This window comes from Boleophthalmus pectinirostris, unplaced genomic scaffold (genome assembly GCF_026225935.1).
Source record: "Boleophthalmus pectinirostris isolate CB_2022bp ecotype Guang Dong unplaced genomic scaffold, ASM2622593v1 HiC_scaffold_6, whole genome shotgun sequence".
Classification (NCBI taxonomy): Eukaryota; Metazoa; Chordata; class Actinopteri; order Gobiiformes; family Gobiidae; genus Boleophthalmus; species Boleophthalmus pectinirostris.
In genome coordinates, this window is record NW_026571447.1 from 29,818,620 (window position 1) to 29,836,708 (window position 18,089).

Here is an 18,089-nt window from a genome sequence, read left to right on the forward strand (position 1 = left end):
GGAAAGATGTTATTGCCCTTCTTCCTATGGAATTTGGGAAAAGTTTAATATACCAGTTAGCCCTGTTTGTAGTGCATTACATACATCATGACCAAATAGCAGCTATTGGTTAAATGAAAAAAAGTATCGGCCTACCATCGAGCGAATGAATTCTAACGCTGTCAGGTCGGACGGTATCTACGAAGTGAAACCGGCTGATAATGCAGAATTATTCAAACATGTGTGAATGAAAAAAACCACAACTCCAGGTCTGTTTTTTGATGAGGTTACGACATAACAACTTATAAAACATTATAAAAGACCTTTAATTTGACATATAAAAAGATTTAGATTTAGACTGAAGTGAAATTACTTATTTTTGCCTCCAAATTTCAAAGATTATCATTTATTTGTTCTTGAATTTAGTCAAATGGTGACATATGCTGTTTTTTAATGAAATCCAATAGCTGCTACGGCTTTCCCAGTATTTTCATCTGTGTGTGGAGATTGGGTCCGTTGTGTGCTGGAATGCGAGTCAGGCGTTGTTTCCTCGGTCTGCCAGTGGGCTGCGCTAGCCCAGGGTCCATCTGTTGTGGAGATGGAGAGCACGGCTGATTGGATAATGATAATAATGTTCTACAGGAGGCACAGTAGGTGTCTACGTCTGCTTCATCTATTAGTACGGTGACAGCTCATAGGAACAGAGCAAGGTGTGTTTGTTGCTAGGGCTCAACAATTTTGCAAATTTACAAAAAAAGTCATGCAGTTTTTCTGATCGCTTGCAGAATTGTGATTTACGCTTTGAAATCAGGAATCGTATGTATTTCACAGGCGGAAAGTAGCCAAATGTTAATGAAATTGAGATCTGTTTTAAATAGTCACTGATACGTTTGGAGTGTACAGAGCAGTCAACTCTTGATTAGTAAAAGCACATTTTTTGGAACTGAAACTTAATTTTCTAAAGCTATTGAATAAAAAAAAAAATTAAAAATCAAAAACAAAACAAAAATCTTGATTCATTTTTGCTGTAACACCCATGGAGCCTTAAAGATGCACTATGTAACTTCAAAGATGGAGGGGTCTGCTAGTTTCTTGTCTCCATGAAGTTATTTCTTTACATGGATTGTTCCACTGTATGGCATTAAACATACTGTATTTCCCTTGCATTTATTCAATCACAGGTGTCTTATAGCTCAAAAAATCCAAGAAAAACATTTAGATTAGATTAGATTTATGTATTTATTTTGGCCAAGTAAGAAATTCACATTCTTTTACAACAGAACATATAACATTAATGAAATCATAGCAGAAATAACAACAACAAAAAATAAAAAAAATAGCCCAAAAAGGACTGGGAAGAAGAAAACTTATTTAATCCGATCCCCCAACATGAATTCTCGCTATGTGCAGGCTTGCGTCTCCATAGATCTGACCGTTAACTTCATCTTCATTGCGATTACCTAGTTTATTTCCATACTGTGGAATAAGGGCAAAGCAATAACATATCCATGGAGACAAGCAGGTGGCGGACCTTCCTCTAGATAAATTACACAATGCAACTTTAATTTCAGAACATATTGGGTTAGATCAGACCTGGGCTTGCAACTCCCGGGCAACATACGGCCCTTTGGTTGACTCTGACTGGCCTGTTTAAGCTTATTTGGAATCACAAAATAAACATATTTGATCATTTTACCTCATGCATGGACTAAAACTGCATTGCTTTTATTTTAGATTTACATTTTTTGTAATGCAACCTCACTTTCTCATTGCTTAGTCATAACATAAACTCTTACCAGTCTTACCAGCTTGTCAAAACACTGCTATTTACGGCTTTTTATAAAGAAATACAATTAATATTATGCAGAATTGAGATAAGAGACGTGGCTCTGGATAAGCAGAAGAAAATGGATGGATGGATGAGTTAAGCATTTTGGCCCGGCCCTCCCCAATATTTTCTGCTTCTCATGTGGCCCCATGTAAAAAATAATTGCCCACCTCTGGGTTAGATGTTGTTCCTCCCATTAAAAAGAATATTTTGTTGTTTGCAGAAGAAGGGACCTTACAGATACTGAATTTAAATAACAATTCTGATTCAGTTGTGTTCATCTATTGGCAGTGTTTTATAGATTTAAAAGCTTTTAGCCTGCTAATATCCAGACGAAGGCAGCAGCTCTTGAAAAGTCCTTAAGTGCTGCTCATTTCGTCATTGCAATTATTCAAACTCAAGCACTTGTGTCTTGAACATTGTTTAATTCTCTCATGAATGAATCACCACATCTTTTCGCTGTCATCGCTATGGTAACATCTGCAATGCTCACAGCCATCTTCAGAGAGACAGCTACATGTAGTGGGATTGTGGAGGTCTTAATAATGAAAAGACCGGCTTCGTGGTCCAGCTTAGGCGCTTTATATTTGGAGACTTGTGTCCCTGGGGTCTGGCACCTGGCTAGAGATTCGGACTATCCCCTCTGCTACAATTAAATGATTAGGATCTTCTTCTCCATCTTATTCTGTCTCTCTCGTTTCCCATCACCGCTCTTTTTTCCGAGCGCGCCCTGTTTTTCACTCCTCAGATCCTCCGTAATCTCAGGGCGGGTTTCGCGGTTTCCCCTCTTCCTATTGTCGTAAATCGTCTCCACTCCTTCTGTCTATCTCATTTAGTCTTCTATTTTCAAATGTTGTGAATCGTATCAATCTGTAGTATCTTGGTTTTATAGTGACTTTTATTGTGTAACACTCAAAATTTATTCAGCTATCTCTTTTATGTCCAACCTTTCTATGTTTATGCTCTTATTTTTAAGGGACCAAGTCTGTTTCCTTTCAAGGTATATGATTATCTGTAAAAGTTTTACACAAAATTGCTATTTGAATGGTCACAATTACCAAATCAGACTGTTATTATTTTAGTTATATAATATCTTTACCAGATAAAACCCATTGAGACACATTTGCAAACAACCTCATAGGATAGTTTAGCTGTCCATAATATTAAAGGTGCACTGTGTAACTTATCTGGTGTTACTTGTTTGTCTCTGTGGATATGTTATTTTTTTGTTTTGAATGTTGCACAGTAGAGCTTTAAACTTGTCTATTATGACCAAGCACCAGACCATGTTAAAGGGACAGTCCAGAATTTTGGACATAGGACCTCATTTCCTAGTGAGCCAGAGTGTGGGGGACATGTGGAGACACTTTTTTAAATATTCCATCCATTCCTTGTATTTGCAGAGGTCGCTGGTGCTAGGCTAGTGCATGTCAATGGCCATAGTTATCCTGCTACTAAAAATAGTCTTACCCACTCCACAAAACACCCGAAGCAAATCTTTTATTACACCAGACTGTTGATGTAAATGTCTGTGTCGATAGAATGATTTTAGAAGTAAAACCACCCTTGCATTTGAAGGATTTATGTCCGAGCAGAAGCAGCAAGTTGTGCTTCCTGATAGAAAGCTTGGCAACGGCGGACTGATATATGAGAAAATAGTCCCTCAACATGTGACGATTCATGCGATGCAAGGTTAGTTTTATGTCAAACATTACTGTCACACTATATCACACTATCACGCACTACACTATCAACACAGACATTTACATGGACAGTCTGGTGTAATAATAGATTTGCTTCGGGTGTTTTGTGGAGTGGGTAAGACTGTTTTTAGTGGCAGGATAACTATGGCCATTGACATGCACTAGCCTAGCACCAGCGACCTCTGCAAATACAAGGACTGGATGGAATATTTAAAAAAGTGTCTCCACACATCTCCAACACTCTGGCTCACTAGGAAATTCCAAACTGTCTCTTTAAAAGTCAGATCTATAAGCGTGCATGTTTTTTCAGTGTGCTTACTTTTTTTTTACAACGGAAGCATCTGTAATTGAATAAATGCATAGGTAGCTACAGTAGGCATATGGAAAAGCAATAACATCACAATGAGTGGAGGACCTACCTAACCTATAAAAAAGTTACATAGTGCACCTTTAATGCTCCTGAACGCAGAGTTGCATTTTGAGCTTTGGAGATAGAGACAGACTAATAAAAAACAATAACTCAAGCATGTGTGAATGAAACAAAACACAACTCCAGGTCTGTTTTTGATGAGGAAACAATATTAAGTCAATTTAGGATCTTTAATTTCTAGTCCAAAGCCAATTCACAATCCTAATACTTGTTACTAAATGATCAATTAGAGATTGCAGTTAGTTTCCATGTAAATCCTAGGATTGCCGGCTGTCCTTGTCTCTCTTGCTCTACCTATAAAAGCACCATCCCGGCCCCTTCATCCCCTCTCTCCTCTTCATCCATGCTTGTTTAACTGAGCGCGCGTCACGGTGCTCCCGACCACCTCCTCTCCTCATTTGTGGTCCGTTACAAAGCTGAGATTAGGTTGTCTGGGCCATTTTAGCTCTCCCTGCGACATCATTGTTTTGGACTCTCTTTCTCTGCCTCTGACTTCTTCCTCTTTCCCTTTCGGCTTTGTACACAATTGTTTTGTTCCAGTGACCTCTGACCTTAAGCACTCTCCTTGGTTAATGGAAAACAACAATGTATTCCTCTGTGTGGTATACTCATGCACCAGCCAAGTCTAATTACTTTTGCCTATTATTTCCGTGCCTTCTGTTGGTTCACTTTTAAGGCCAGTTGCTGTAACGTGTGTCTACTGGTTTGGAAATGTGAATACAATCCCATTAAACCATTAGCGGTCATATACTGAGGACACATCATTTTATAGAGAGCCCTTTTGGTTTCATTGCAAAGCCTTTTATAATTTAATTATAATTTGTGACATTAAGCTGGACAGGGACGGCAGGTGGAAGCTAATTCCGTTTTTTTTTTCTAAACCTGGCACATGGCGTTCTTATAAGGTTAAGGTTTTCTTGTGCATTGTCCCTGATCAAATAATAAAATTCAAGCAGGCTTTAGTCGTAGGATCTGGCAACCCAAAGTGAGGAGCTCATTCTGCATTCACATTAGATCATATATTTTTAATTTTTTATATTATTTATTGATTTATTACCATATTTTCCACACTATAGGGTGCACTCATAAGCTTCTAACCCCATCAAAAAACGACTGCCTGCCCCGCAATCCAGAGCGCCCTATACAAGAATCCACTCAGGTGTCCCAGCATGACTTCAGTAAACTACAAAGCCACACCACCCGCAGCGCACGCAAACACACACAGAGCAGACAGCGACCGCACAGTGAAAAACACCCGCAGCCACACTTATCACTCCACACGGATGAGGAACGGAATGGAGGAGTGCAATGTGCCACTTGTAGACACAACTGAACAACTGAGTCACTGCGAACACGCCGACAATCCAGCGGTCCCAGACAGCACCCTCCCTACACACCACAATTGAACAAAGACAAGCGTCACTGTGAACGCGCCAAACAAAGTCCCACTGACCCATCGAACTGTTGTGTTTCGCCTTATAGTCCGGTGTGGTTTATATGTGAAAAAAGTTTGAAAATAGACCATTCAGTGACAGTGCGCCTTATAATCCAGAGCGTCCTATAGTGCGGAAAATACGGTAAACTGTGGTGTAATCAATATTTATTTCATTTTCAGTAAGAAATCAATATTTGATTTGAACATGTACTTATTATCTCGGGACACAGATAGGTCATGAAATATTCAGTTAGTGCCCTACACCCTGTGATTGAATTATGGTTTATGGTTAATTATCCAATTAAAAGCCCTGTACCTGTGTTTTGAGCAAAACATATCTTGCCTCAATATAAGATAATTTATTAACAGCTCTTCGAAATATGTGTACTGTGCACTGTTTCCTACTAATTATAAAGCGTTTCACTACTGCTTCGGGTCTCTGAGAGCTTTGAAAAGCACTTAAAAACTCATTGTGGTGAATAATATGGATGCTCAGAAGGCATAATTTAAGTGAGGAATAACTTAGGACAGTAAAAATCGGGTACAGTGCCTTTAAGATTGAAGTGGGATGGAACTGAACCATTGATACACAACTTATTTTTCCATGTTTTTCACTGTTTTCCCTCTTTCTCCCCCTCTCTTTTACCACCCCAGATGAAATAGAAATGCTGGAGCGCCTTTGGCTGTCTGGAATCTGCCATAATGACAAAATTGAGGTGATGAGCAGTAAACTGGACATCGACAACATGGCTGGGGTCTTCTACATGCTCCTGGTGGCCATGGGGCTCAGCTTGCTGGTCTTTGCCTGGGAACACTTGGTCTATTGGAAATTACGCCACTGCATAGCCACCAACTCTGGGAAACTGGACTTCCTCCTGGCCATCAGCAGGGTAAGACTTTTCAACATGTATATATATTTTTTTACATATATATATATATATATACAATATACTCTGTAGACTTTTGATAGTTTTTCTGTAAAATTCTATTAAAAAATGCATTTATATTGTATAGTTTTCTAGAGAAATGTATCCATGTCTGCTGAACATTATGTAAAAATCAAACTGTCCCTACTGTAAATGAATTATAAGATCAAGGTCAGATTTATTTATATATCACATTTGCACATCTGCATTTATAAGATATGGCCAAAAGTGCTTTAGAGTACAAAACGAAAATTACAAAGTGAGACAACAATTAAAGTCAGTATCTAGCAGAGGTGGGACCAAGTCGTTGTTTTGCTAGTCTCAAGTAAGTCTCAAATCTTTGACCTCAAGTCCGAATCAAGTCACAAGTCAAAGTCGTCTGCTTTGAGCTTCAAGTCTTTTAAAGTCTTTATACCAAAGATTTTTGTAATTTATATGAATTTTAAACTTTAACAAATGTTAAATATTTTAATTGTACTTAAAAAAAATCATAATATATTTATATATGAATATTTATAGAATATCTAAAAGTTGTAGAAATGTTAATTTTTCCTTTTTAAATGTCTGGACAAGATCTTGTGTGAAATATTACAGTCAGAATAGAAAGAATTCAGTTTTAAAAGTGCTTCTCAAGTCTTCTCAAGTCACAGGCCTCAAGTCTAAGTCAAGCCCCAAGTCACTAACCTTCAAGTCAAAGTCCAATCCCAAGTCTTAGTCCATTTTATCAAGTCAACTCTCAACTCCTAAAAATAGTGACTCAAGTCTGACATGAGTCCAAGTACTTGTAAGTCCCCACCTCTGGTGTCTAGTCAATATAGCAAAGCAAAATGTCAAAGAACAACAGTAAAATAGAGATAAAACAGCTCAACTTGTATTAAAAGCCAGTGCATATAAGTGAGTTTTTAGTGTGTATTTAAAAATGTACAGTTTGTAATGCTGAAGGGCAGACTATTCCAGAGTATAGCTGTGAACACAAAGATCTTTTAATACAAACAGAATTGCTTTTTGGGATATTGGAATTGGTCTTACGAACGCATCTAAAAATAATGACTAGCCCCTTATTATGACTGTATGAATTTGCGTCAATCTTTTTTCCTCATTATTGATTGACCTTAATGAGTACGGTGTGGGTATTAGAGTAATTGATATTAATACCATGTGAGGAGTCTGCCCATATTATCAAACAGAGCAACTGAAATTCAGACTTAACCTCATTTATTGCATACATTAGGTCTGCGTACAATTTAACCTGCAAATTGGATAGTGGGGGTAGCTGTGTGTGTTATTAGCCAAATTAAAAATCAGCTTTATTTGACTGGTGAGCTTGTGCTAATGCCTTGATCATGCATGCTATAGCTATTCCCTGCACACAGCTGTATAAACATGTGTATCCTAGGATATGGTGCCCTTGTGTCGCGCAGTAGGAGTGGTGCGGAGGTCAGAGGTCAATTTAATCCCACTCTGTCAATTGGAAAGATTAATTAAAATTCAATTCTGCTCACATCCTGGATATCCTGTTCCTTTGGCAGTGACCTTGGCCAACCAGACCATGTGCATGTCATTATAGTAGCATCACTGATAACATTTTTTTCTCTCCCTCCGCTGTGTGTAATTTATGCATTGGTTTAGAAATCTTCATTAGGCTAACAATGTAATACAGAACTATAAATAGAAAGTGTAATGTTTGTGCGATAACAATTGGCTATGTGCGATCTGGAACAACTCTGAATACAATAATTATAATTGCATTTCCTCTATCTCAGCTCCTGTCTGTTTCAATTGCACTATGTGTCTGTAAGTGTATTCTTTAACACTGCAGCATCTAAAGTCACACTGTTTAAATCTTCATGTCTTCTCTGCTGTGTTGATTGGTGCTACTTTCTGTGTTGTGTTATTTCAGGGCATGTACAGCTGCTGTAGCTTTGAGGATGAAACTGCACCAGGTGGCCCAAAAACTCTGCCCTCTCATCACCACGCTGCCATGGTGACCGTCCCGTCCCAGGCTCACGTTGTGTCCACGTCTATGACCAGTCCAGCCATGGCTCTGACCCAACAGCAGCCGCCTCCACAGCAGCAGCCTCAGCCTGTGTACAAAACACCTCTGCCCGGCTCCCCTCCCACCGTGCTGCACTCGGGATCCGCCCTCGGCCCTTCAAACAATCCTATTGCTGGTGCACCTCTCCCCTGCTCCACCTTCCTGCCTCGGCCAGATCGCCGCCTGGCTGTGGTAGATCGATGGAGGCTGCCCAAATCTGCTACTGCAACCAATCCTCTGGCTCTCAGGGGTGGGATCACCGACATGGGACCGTTTGCTCAGAAAGTCCCTTCAAACTGGCCTTCATCTGCTGGAGGAGGCGGGGGACTGGATGGCTATAAGCGCTACTATGGTCCCATTGACCCTGAGGGACTGGGGCCCTGCATGGAGCAGCAGGCAGGGTCCCAGACCCCCAAGACTATCCCCCGGGGCCACCCCCAGCCTCCCCCTGCCAGTGTGGCCTTCTACTCAGAGAAGGGCTTGGACCATGGGGTGGGGAAGAGGGCTGTGGGAGGTGGCAGTGGAGGTCAGGGCAAAGGGGGCACTAAACCCCTGGCCACGCCCAGACTGCCTCCAAAGAGCCAGGCCCCTCTGCCCCCCACACCTCCGCTGCCACATCCCTCTCCCCCTCTCCCCTCATCCTTCTGGAGGAAACGAAGGCCCAAGAAGCCCAAAGAGCCTGGAGGGCCGCTCTATGAGAACATTCTGCCTCTGGGACGGAGGGGTGGGGCACGGGACATTGTGAGGGAGGGAGGAGCGAGAAAAGGACGACCCTTGTCTCCTCCCCTCTCACTCCCAATGCCTGTGCCCCTCAGCCCCACTTATACCCCTCCCTCCCCCTCAGCGTCCCTGCACTACACCACCACCTCCTCCTCATCCTCCTCTTCATCCTCGTCCACGTCCTCCTCCGCGTCCTCGTCCCGCTCCACCTCTCCCACGTACTCGTACAGCTCCTCCCGCAGCACACGGGACCGGACCGGAGGCATCGACGCCGAGGATGACGACGACGATGAGGAGCTGACGGAGGAGTCCAGCCTTCTTTTAGGGAGAGGGAGGGAAAGAGAGCGCTCACTTATACGACCTCGATCCCTGAGCCACGGGCGCCTGCCGCCTCCTATTCCTCCCAGGAAACCCCGCACGTCCTGGGGCGATCGGGAGAGGGAGCGGGAGAGAGATAGGGTGGGGAGCCAACTGTCCCAGCTCCAAGAATGGTGGGCTAGTTGGAATGAGAGAGAGAGGGGAGGGGTGGGTGACACCGATAGGCAGAAGCGAGAGAAAAAGAGGAGAAAGGAGAAGGAGAAAGAGAAGAAGAAAAAGAAAAAGAATAAAAAGAGGAAAAAACGTGAGGAGCGAGAAAGGGAGAGAGAGAGGGAACGGAAGCGCAGGAAAGTTAAGAAGAAGAAAAAAAAAGCTATCAAGACAAAAAAGCATAAAAAATCCACCGGCGGAAAGCGCAGTGAGAACGAGGAGGGAGATGTGGAGGCAGAGAGGGAGGGGGATGCAGAGGGAGAGAGGGAGGGCGGCATACAGGACTACTCTTCCTTTTCGGCACAGTATAGGAGCACATTTGGAGAGAAAGTACGAGATTCGTGGGACGGGGACAGGGCCAGGAGGGAAGGGCCTGATGAGGGGAATGATAGAGAGGAAGAGGACAGCAGCCGAAGCAGGGAAAGACGACCAAAATCCTCCCACTCACGCTCTGCACATCGCACTCCCAAACGCTATCCAAACCTCAACAAACTCCCCGCGTCTGTTAAATTCTGGGTCAACGGCAGAGAGGGAGACTCAAATACCACTCCGACATCTATCCATCCACTTCTTCCATCCACCAAGCGACGGAGGAGTGGAGGGATGGACCGGGAGGACAGTGGTAGACAAGGGGAGCGGCGACCTTTATTAATGCATTATGAGAAAGAGAAAGCACAGGCGAGAGAGGGACTGTCGTTTCCTGAGTGGGATTCAGAGGATGATGATGATGACGATGAGGATGAGGAGGAAGATAGAGGAAGGAGGCCAGGCAGAGGGGCGGTGTCCGAGTCAGAGAGGGACAGGGTCAGGGTCGAGGACAGTTATTCGGATGAGGGCTCGTCAGGTGAGTTTGGACGGTTTGAGAGGTACTGGGAAGGGGGCGCAGGGGGCAGTAGCTCTGGGATTGGAGGCATAGGTGGAGGAGGTTGGTTCTTCGGAACATACCCCTCCAGAGAGAAAGGGGGCAGTGTGAACAGCAGAGATGACTCCCTGCTTGGCACCCGCGCAGAAGGCTGGATCGGTTCTGATTTCTGGGGGTCCGGACCAGGCGTGGGCTGGGGGTCCGGAGGAGGGAGCGGCGGTCTGGGGTCACAGTGGCCCCCGCCCCCCGCAGCCTTCCCACCACCGAGAAGATACTGGTCCATGGACAAGATCCCAGTGAAAGGAGAGAAGCGGTGGAAGGGTGGGAAGAGTAAGAGGTCTCGGGACAGAGATGACCCTGGACGATCCACCATATGCTCCTGCAGCTTGTACCCCCACCCTCACCCCTACCCCCACGCCCACGGCCGCTCGCACACGTCTCACAGCAAGAGAGGAGCCACCACACTGTCCCACAGCCAGGAGGAACTCCTGCCCCATTGTCACAGCTTCAGTGGTGGGTCTCGACCCAAGCCCCTCCCCCCAAAACCTGACCCAAGTCAGTCCAAATCAGGCAGCCAATCTAACCTCAGCCTCGGTGCGCAGCCTGCTGACCATCCAGCCCAAGCCTCTCCGTCGCCCCCTCAGCAGCCCTCCCTGTCCCCCACGTCGCTCCCCATGCCCATCCCCCCTCCCCCCTCGTCGGCCTCCGTCTCGCCTCCTCCGGGGGTCGGGATGGTGAGCCAGGGACAGGCTCCGGCTTCAGCCAGTGCCAAACTTCAGTACCAGAGACTGCGCTCTGTGCCACAGCCACGGAGGTTTTACTCCCCTCACCTGCCGCTCAAAGCCAAGAGCCTGTGCTCCCGCAGAGGCTCCGCCCACTTCTCCAGCCTGGAGAGCGAGGTATGACAGGGGGACAGGAGAGAGGGAGACGTCAGAGCCAGCACCACAGCAGCACCCCAGGGTGCCACCGCAGCACGTGACATCAGAGACATGGCTGCCTTGGTGACCCTCGGAAATCAACTAGCAACCATCACTTCAAGATCAGACCTGGATTGTAGCTCTGTTGCTGGGCCCAGTGCGAGCCACAGCGTTCCCACACGGACTCTTGTACGTGTTCTGGTGAGAGCCACAGTGCGACGCCACACCCAGATGAGCTACATCCGCTTGGATGGTTCCCATGACGACGAGAGTGAAGGTGAGGCTGCATCACTGGAGACAGCACCTCCTGAACTTCTTCTCCGCTCTGAATTGAGCTTTGTGATGTCATCGTCCGTCCTCCTCCCCTCCCCGAGTCACAACTGTGGATAAGACAGTCTCCAGTCTGTGAGTAATGATGTCATATTTGTGCACCGACACAACACGCTGACACACACACGCACACAGACGTCTCCCTCCCTCTGGTTCTAAGAACTCGGTGGTGGGAACCTCCTGAGAGGGTCCAGGGTTTTTGCTCAAACTCTGGCTCTGTCCTTTTGGCTGTTGGCCTTTGAACTGAAGCTTTTGGCCTTTGGACTGCTCCTTGCTGTTGGAAGGACTGCCCCTTTTCTTCCCTTTTGTAAATCATTAATAAGAAAAGCAATGCAGTCACCCTCACGTTCTGTCTGCCCAATCACACTCACTGGGCACAAGGACAGTGTTTGGTTTCTTTCCTTTTGCTGTTTGTTGCCATCACATGCCAGACCCATCTAGCTCTACCCCAGGACCATATGAGAGATGTCACGGTTTATTAGAAGCCCTTTTAAGATCTGCGTCTCCTCCGCCATGTTGGAGCTGGTCACCTCTGGTCCGCCCAGGACCTGAACAGTTGAGTGTCTAAGGTTCAACAACAAACTGAACTTTAAATCAATATAAACAAGAAGACGTAGCAGATTAATTTCATATCTGTCTTTGGTTTTGTAGACTCTTCTCCCAGTCTCTGTCCTTTTTTATTCACTGTGTTAGTGTTTTAATAAAGAGGGTGCTGGATGTGGCTTGTGTTACCGGTGGGAGTGAATCAATAGTAATGCCAAAATTTCCCCCTTGAGATTTTAAGCAAGATTGGTTTGTGGAGCTGTTATTTTCCCAAATCCCCACTCTCTTCTCCTCCTGTGAACTACACCTATTGTCAACATGTTAGTGGATAAGGGATGATGGTGCAATATCTGTAATTGGCACTAGATGGCTGCATAATATTTAAATAAGCATGAGTGAAAATGGGGAGAGGCTTCATTATTATGTCTATATGATGTATAGCATGAGGCTGGAGCTATGGCAGAATTATGCAGATGACGCTGAGGGAATTAGAATACAGCGCAACTGAGACATTTTGTAATTGTCAATCAGTGGAGCGATGCAGAAATGGATAAAGATGGATTTTACGAAGCACAATTCCTAATCACATTTTTTACCCACACAATTATTTATAGTCAACTGGAAATAGTCAATGTTACCAAGTTGTGTTAGAGCTAGAGGTGTATTCTTGGTAATATGAGGAGGAGGAGCATAATAACAATAACGTGCTACGAGATCATCAGACTGTTGACTTTGAGCAATATTCCTCCTTTAATGTGACAGGGATGCAATGGGACTTTGTTTGCACCTGATACAAAGCATTTTTCTTCATTTAACTTTGCTTAATCCAACTTGGTCCCATTTGTAATTGTAATGTCTGATTAAAAAGCGATTTGTTTAAGCGGTGAATTATTACATTGTGTATCTCTGTGTGCCAAAAGCCATCTACTGTGTAAACTGTGCCAAGTTGTGACGCATAAAATTTTACGAGTTTTACTTTTATTGTTCCGTGCGCGGTCAACCTATCCACCTCACCTCTCACACTAAGACCAGCCACAGCCCAGCTCTTCTCCTAATGTAGTTGAATGTAGCTTTGACATGATGTAGCAAAACAACACCTTTTAGACTCCTCTAGTAGCTTTTTGGTTGCTGTTGCTAAGGCTAGCTGAAGTCGGGGTTTAGCCTGGGATGTGAGACTATGTGTTTGTGCATGTTGTCACAGAATAAGACTTAGTCCACCTTTACATCTCCCCCCTTTTTTGGACTCAAGAGCAGAACTGTACTTTTTTACCTGCACATGAATATTGCTTTTTCTAGACCATCGCGGGGCAGCTTTGAAAAAAAAATACTGACTTTGTTTTAAGGAAAAGCTTTTGTCTCTCTCCCCTTCGTTAAGAGGCCCCTCATTGCATGTTTGAATGGTAAGATTTGAGGCAGAGGGTCGCGTAGATCAGTTTGCAAATGCGTTGGATCCAGGTAGCCACTTTTTAGATTTTAAGCTAAGCACGCTAAGCAGCAGTGGGGACTCAAGGGCAGCCGCTTGGTTCTTGTGTAGTAAAGACACAATCCTTTTCCACCAATATACAGGGCTTTAACCTGGGATGTCAGTGGTTTGCATTGATTTCTATTGAGGCACTAAAACTTACGTCTGTGACTGCATGAACAGAAGTGACTCTTTAAAACCCTCTGGCTTATTTTCCTCATTTATTTTCATGCTGAGAAAAGAATATATTCAAATATACTATGTTTTTTGAGAATGTACTATGTTATACTGTGATTTAACTGAGATATTTTATTGTATTCATTTGAATTCTATCATTTATCTATAAAGAAATATATATGTACAAATAAATATATACATATATATATACATACAGGTATATATATTAGTTAAGTTTGGTATATTTGGAGGAAGTGTTAGATAAAATAGTTTTCAATGTTTTAGCTTTGTAGCGATTCTAGACACTGAAATCATTTTTGGATTTTGATTCCTCCTATATGACTGTGAAGACATTAGTGCCTGTGACAAAAAAAGACAAGTAAAAGTCAAAACTCTATCCATCTGTATCTACTCTAGCGATCAGTCTATCACTCTCTTGTACTACCTAGCATTGCATTTTGACACTCGGTTCCTTTACGCTTTCTGTCCTCCTCAAACATCCTGCTGTTTGCTTTCGCCTGCTTAATTCTACAATATGGTTTTACTATGTTCATTAATAATCAAAGAACATTCTCCTACAATTCCCTTCTTCTGAGTTTGATCCTGTGGTACTCATCTATTTTTGTCCTTTCACTTTTGTGTCTCACTTAGCAAAAAACAGAGACCAGTAGATACTGTGTTCTTGCTCCTATTGACTGATTGTTAAAGATGATGCTAATTACCTGACTGAAGAAATTATTAATGAACTATGTTACTGTTGCTGATGTGACTGAAGTGTGTATCTGACGACCACGCCACTGTAGCAAGTCTGGGCTGCATCACACCACCACACTGAGCAATGGAGGCCGCTGTTGCCATGGTGTTGCAAGGCATTTTTCTGGCGTTGCCATGGTGTCCCTTAGCGCCCGCATCACCTGGTACCTGCTGGGTAATATAGAATAATGTCCCTCCCCAAAGTACAGGTCCAAGCCGCCTTCGCTCCTGCTTTAATCAATGAAAGGTGAAATATTTAAATCACGCTAAAGGCACTCTGAAGCTCCAGACCTGCCTGCCCACCGAGACTAGACTGGGATCAACTTTGCATGCTGAATGTTAGGGCTACACAATATGAGAACGAACATTCGAAGTGTGTTTAAAAATTGTCATAACAATCTTGTTGGGACTTTTTTCACATTGAAAAATATCAGAAATACACAACATTTATGATGGATGGTTCCCAAAATAAACTATAAGAGCTTAAGAGGTTGCAACCTTCATGATCAATGTGCATATTTGAAATGAAAGATCCTATTTTATGAGAAAAGCTATAAATATATGTATATATTATTTCATATTATGCATTTTTACAATCAGCTTACAGTCAAGCTCAAAAGGTAGGTCAAAATGTCAACATACTGTATAAACATAGTTCAGGTAAATCAGTGTATTAGTCAAATTACAATCAAAGTTTAATAGAGACTAGATCAAGATGAAAACAAATAATGACATAAGAAAATATCACAACTATGAACATATTTTTTACAATAAAATTTTAAATGGAACTATTTATCTCTGTCAGATCATGAACTTTAACATTATCTGCAATATTTCGTCTTGTCATATGTACTGGTATATTATGTGAACCAATATTGTGATACTGTTGATTTAGCGATATATTGTGCAGCCCTCCTACCCCCCTCCTCGACAGCAGCATGCCCCCCTCCTCCTTTATGCTAAATGTGTGTGTTTTGATTTGACAGGGCGCGTGCTGCGAGCCTGCCGCATGTGCTCTAATCAGTCCCTGCAGCATGACTCCAGCGCGCCCTTGTTCTCCTCTGACTGATAGACGTTCAGGAAAAGCCCACACACTCTTTGTATCGCATGCATATTTAACACACAATATCTGCTCAGCTCATGATCCCCATTTCAATCCAGACCTCAATAAGCTGCAATCAAAAGCATGGCCTGCAGTCGTCTGATCTCACGCACACATAAAGATCGCTCGCACTAAGGAAACGAACAGCCAGTGCATTTACAAACTTAATGTCACGTATTTCTCAGCTTTGCACGCTTCTTTTCTCATTCTGACTGAACTTCAGGCGTGGTTCTGTGCTTTGAGACCTGGGAGGCAGCGCGTGTGGTGCTCCTGAATTCAAACAGGGTCCTCATTGGCTAACACAGCCATGAATTATATCATGGAAACACAGGCGTGCCAGACGTCAGCTGACCAGGCCTATAGCTGCAGTTTGTCATACACAGAAAAGACATATGGGGCTTCTATATTAAACCCAGCAGTTCCCAGAGTGTGTGAGTGGCTCCAATACTGTCCAAAGCCCAGTTCTGCTCTAGTAACCTTGCCAACACTAAAGACCTACTTCTGGGTTGCTAAGGCAGGTTGCTATAAGGGTGATGTCGCTCCTAGCCCAGACTGGTATGGTCTATGCCCTATTTTAAATGTGTTAGTTTATTTGACATTGTCTGTCTGGGGTGGGGCTGGAGGGTCAGTGCTGCACTTAACTTCCTGAGAATTGCTTCATAAAATATGATTCTCTTTAATTAACGCCAGTGGTTCTGTGTGTGTTTTCTTTCAAACATCAGGATAATGTGTCCATGGTTGTACATTGTTGCTGTGTCTGTTCTTTCTTGTGTTACAGGATATTAGCCCTCACGTAGGGGTGGGCGATATTGACAAAATTATTATCTATGCTGATAATCAAATCCTATTTTTGCAGCTCATCAGAAGCCTAATGTGCTAAAACATGCCTGGGAATATCTTGGTTGTATCGCACAAAAAATTAATGAAGTGTAAAATTAAACATGCAGAAATGACACCTTATAGCCTTGGTTTGTTTTCATCTATTATTTGGCCGTTTTTCCTTTTCTAATTTCACATCCCCTCAAAGCAAAAATCTGGAAACTATGTGTTAGACGACATATCGCCCACCTCTTCCGTCATGCATGGAGAGACCGGAGTATAGTTTGATTGACATTCAGACCGGCGGCGTCTCCCACAGTGTGCGCATGTATCCTTTGGGTGCTTGTGTGCGTGTGTGCGTGTTCTGTGCGTGTTCTGTGGGCACTTGTGTGGGTTTTATCACATTGTGGGGACTAAAATCTGTACACACACTCACATCACAGGGGCGTACCTTCATTATGGGACAAAAAACATGTCCCCATAATGTAAATCCTTTTCAAATTAAATCAACAATATGGTTTACACTTGAGATATGGGTTAAAATATTAATATTAGGGTTTATGGAAAAGAGGGGGTATTATGCAAAACTGACTTTCTACCATGTTATAATCTTGTTCCATCATCAAAAACGTGCTTGAAGAGGATTTATATGTCATCCATGCATGTTTGAATAATCTTGCAATCTCTCCTGGGCACTATTTGAACCCTTCTCACGGTTAGAAGTACAAGCCTGTTCAAAGCTCAGCCCGCGAGCCCATGTAACCCTTGCTACTGCACAGACATTTTTAAATATACAAAAGCAGGATTGTGTTGAGATAGCGCTCTAAAGGAAGAGTAGCTTAGCACAGAGGTGGACTTAAAAGAAACAGAAAGTTATATTGTTTTTGGCAAATATAGCATTTTCAAAATGATAAAAGGTAACATGGTGATGGCAATTAATACCCCAAAGAAGTGTAATACTAGTCAGGCTGACACCACCTAGTGCCTCCACTCAATTTCATTTCTCTCCAACAACTAGGCCAGGAATCGGAATACACTAGACAGTCTGCAAGAACCCCGGAAGTGCGAATCCGGGCACCAGCCAATCAGAGAAGAATCATACATTCTGTGTTGGCAACGATTCCCAAGATCGAGGATTTAAAGCCGGAACAAAGAGAATGTTTGGTGAATTTTATCAAGGGGGAAGACATTATTGCCCTTCTTCCTACGGGATTTGGGAAAAGCTTAATATAGCAGTTAGCGACGCATTACATATGTCACGACCAAATAGCAGTGATTGGTTAAATAAAAAGTACCCACCTCCCGTCTAGCGAACGAATCCTAATGCTGGAGGTCAGACGGTTTCTACAAAGGGAAATCAGCTTGATGAATCAGGCTAGGGGTAACTTGGCATGGATAGCAAAACGAGAAGGAGGACTGAAACAAAACAGAAAGTTATTATGTAGTTTTTGGCAAATATAGCATTTTCAAAACAATAAACGTTAACATGGTGACGGCAATTAAGTGTAATACCCCCTCTTTAAGTTTAGGTAAGTAGTGA

The 18,089-nt window shown here is 43.2% G+C and overlaps 1 protein-coding gene across 1 annotated transcript in view; it reads left to right on the forward strand.

Annotated features, from left to right (window-relative positions):
* Positions 1-11,351, forward strand: part of LOC110163175 (glutamate receptor ionotropic, NMDA 2D) — a 56,077-nt gene extending 44,726 nt beyond the window's left edge. Inside the window, exons 14-17 of the mRNA XM_055163905.1 lie at positions 6,030-6,265; positions 8,202-8,766; positions 8,875-9,746; positions 9,789-11,351. Coding sequence (XP_055019880.1) covers positions 6,030-6,265; positions 8,202-8,766; positions 8,875-9,746; positions 9,789-11,351 — 3,236 coding nt within the window. The remainder of the gene's footprint in view (positions 1-6,029; positions 6,266-8,201; positions 8,767-8,874; positions 9,747-9,788) is intronic.
* Positions 11,352-18,089: the final 6,738 nt, after the last annotated feature.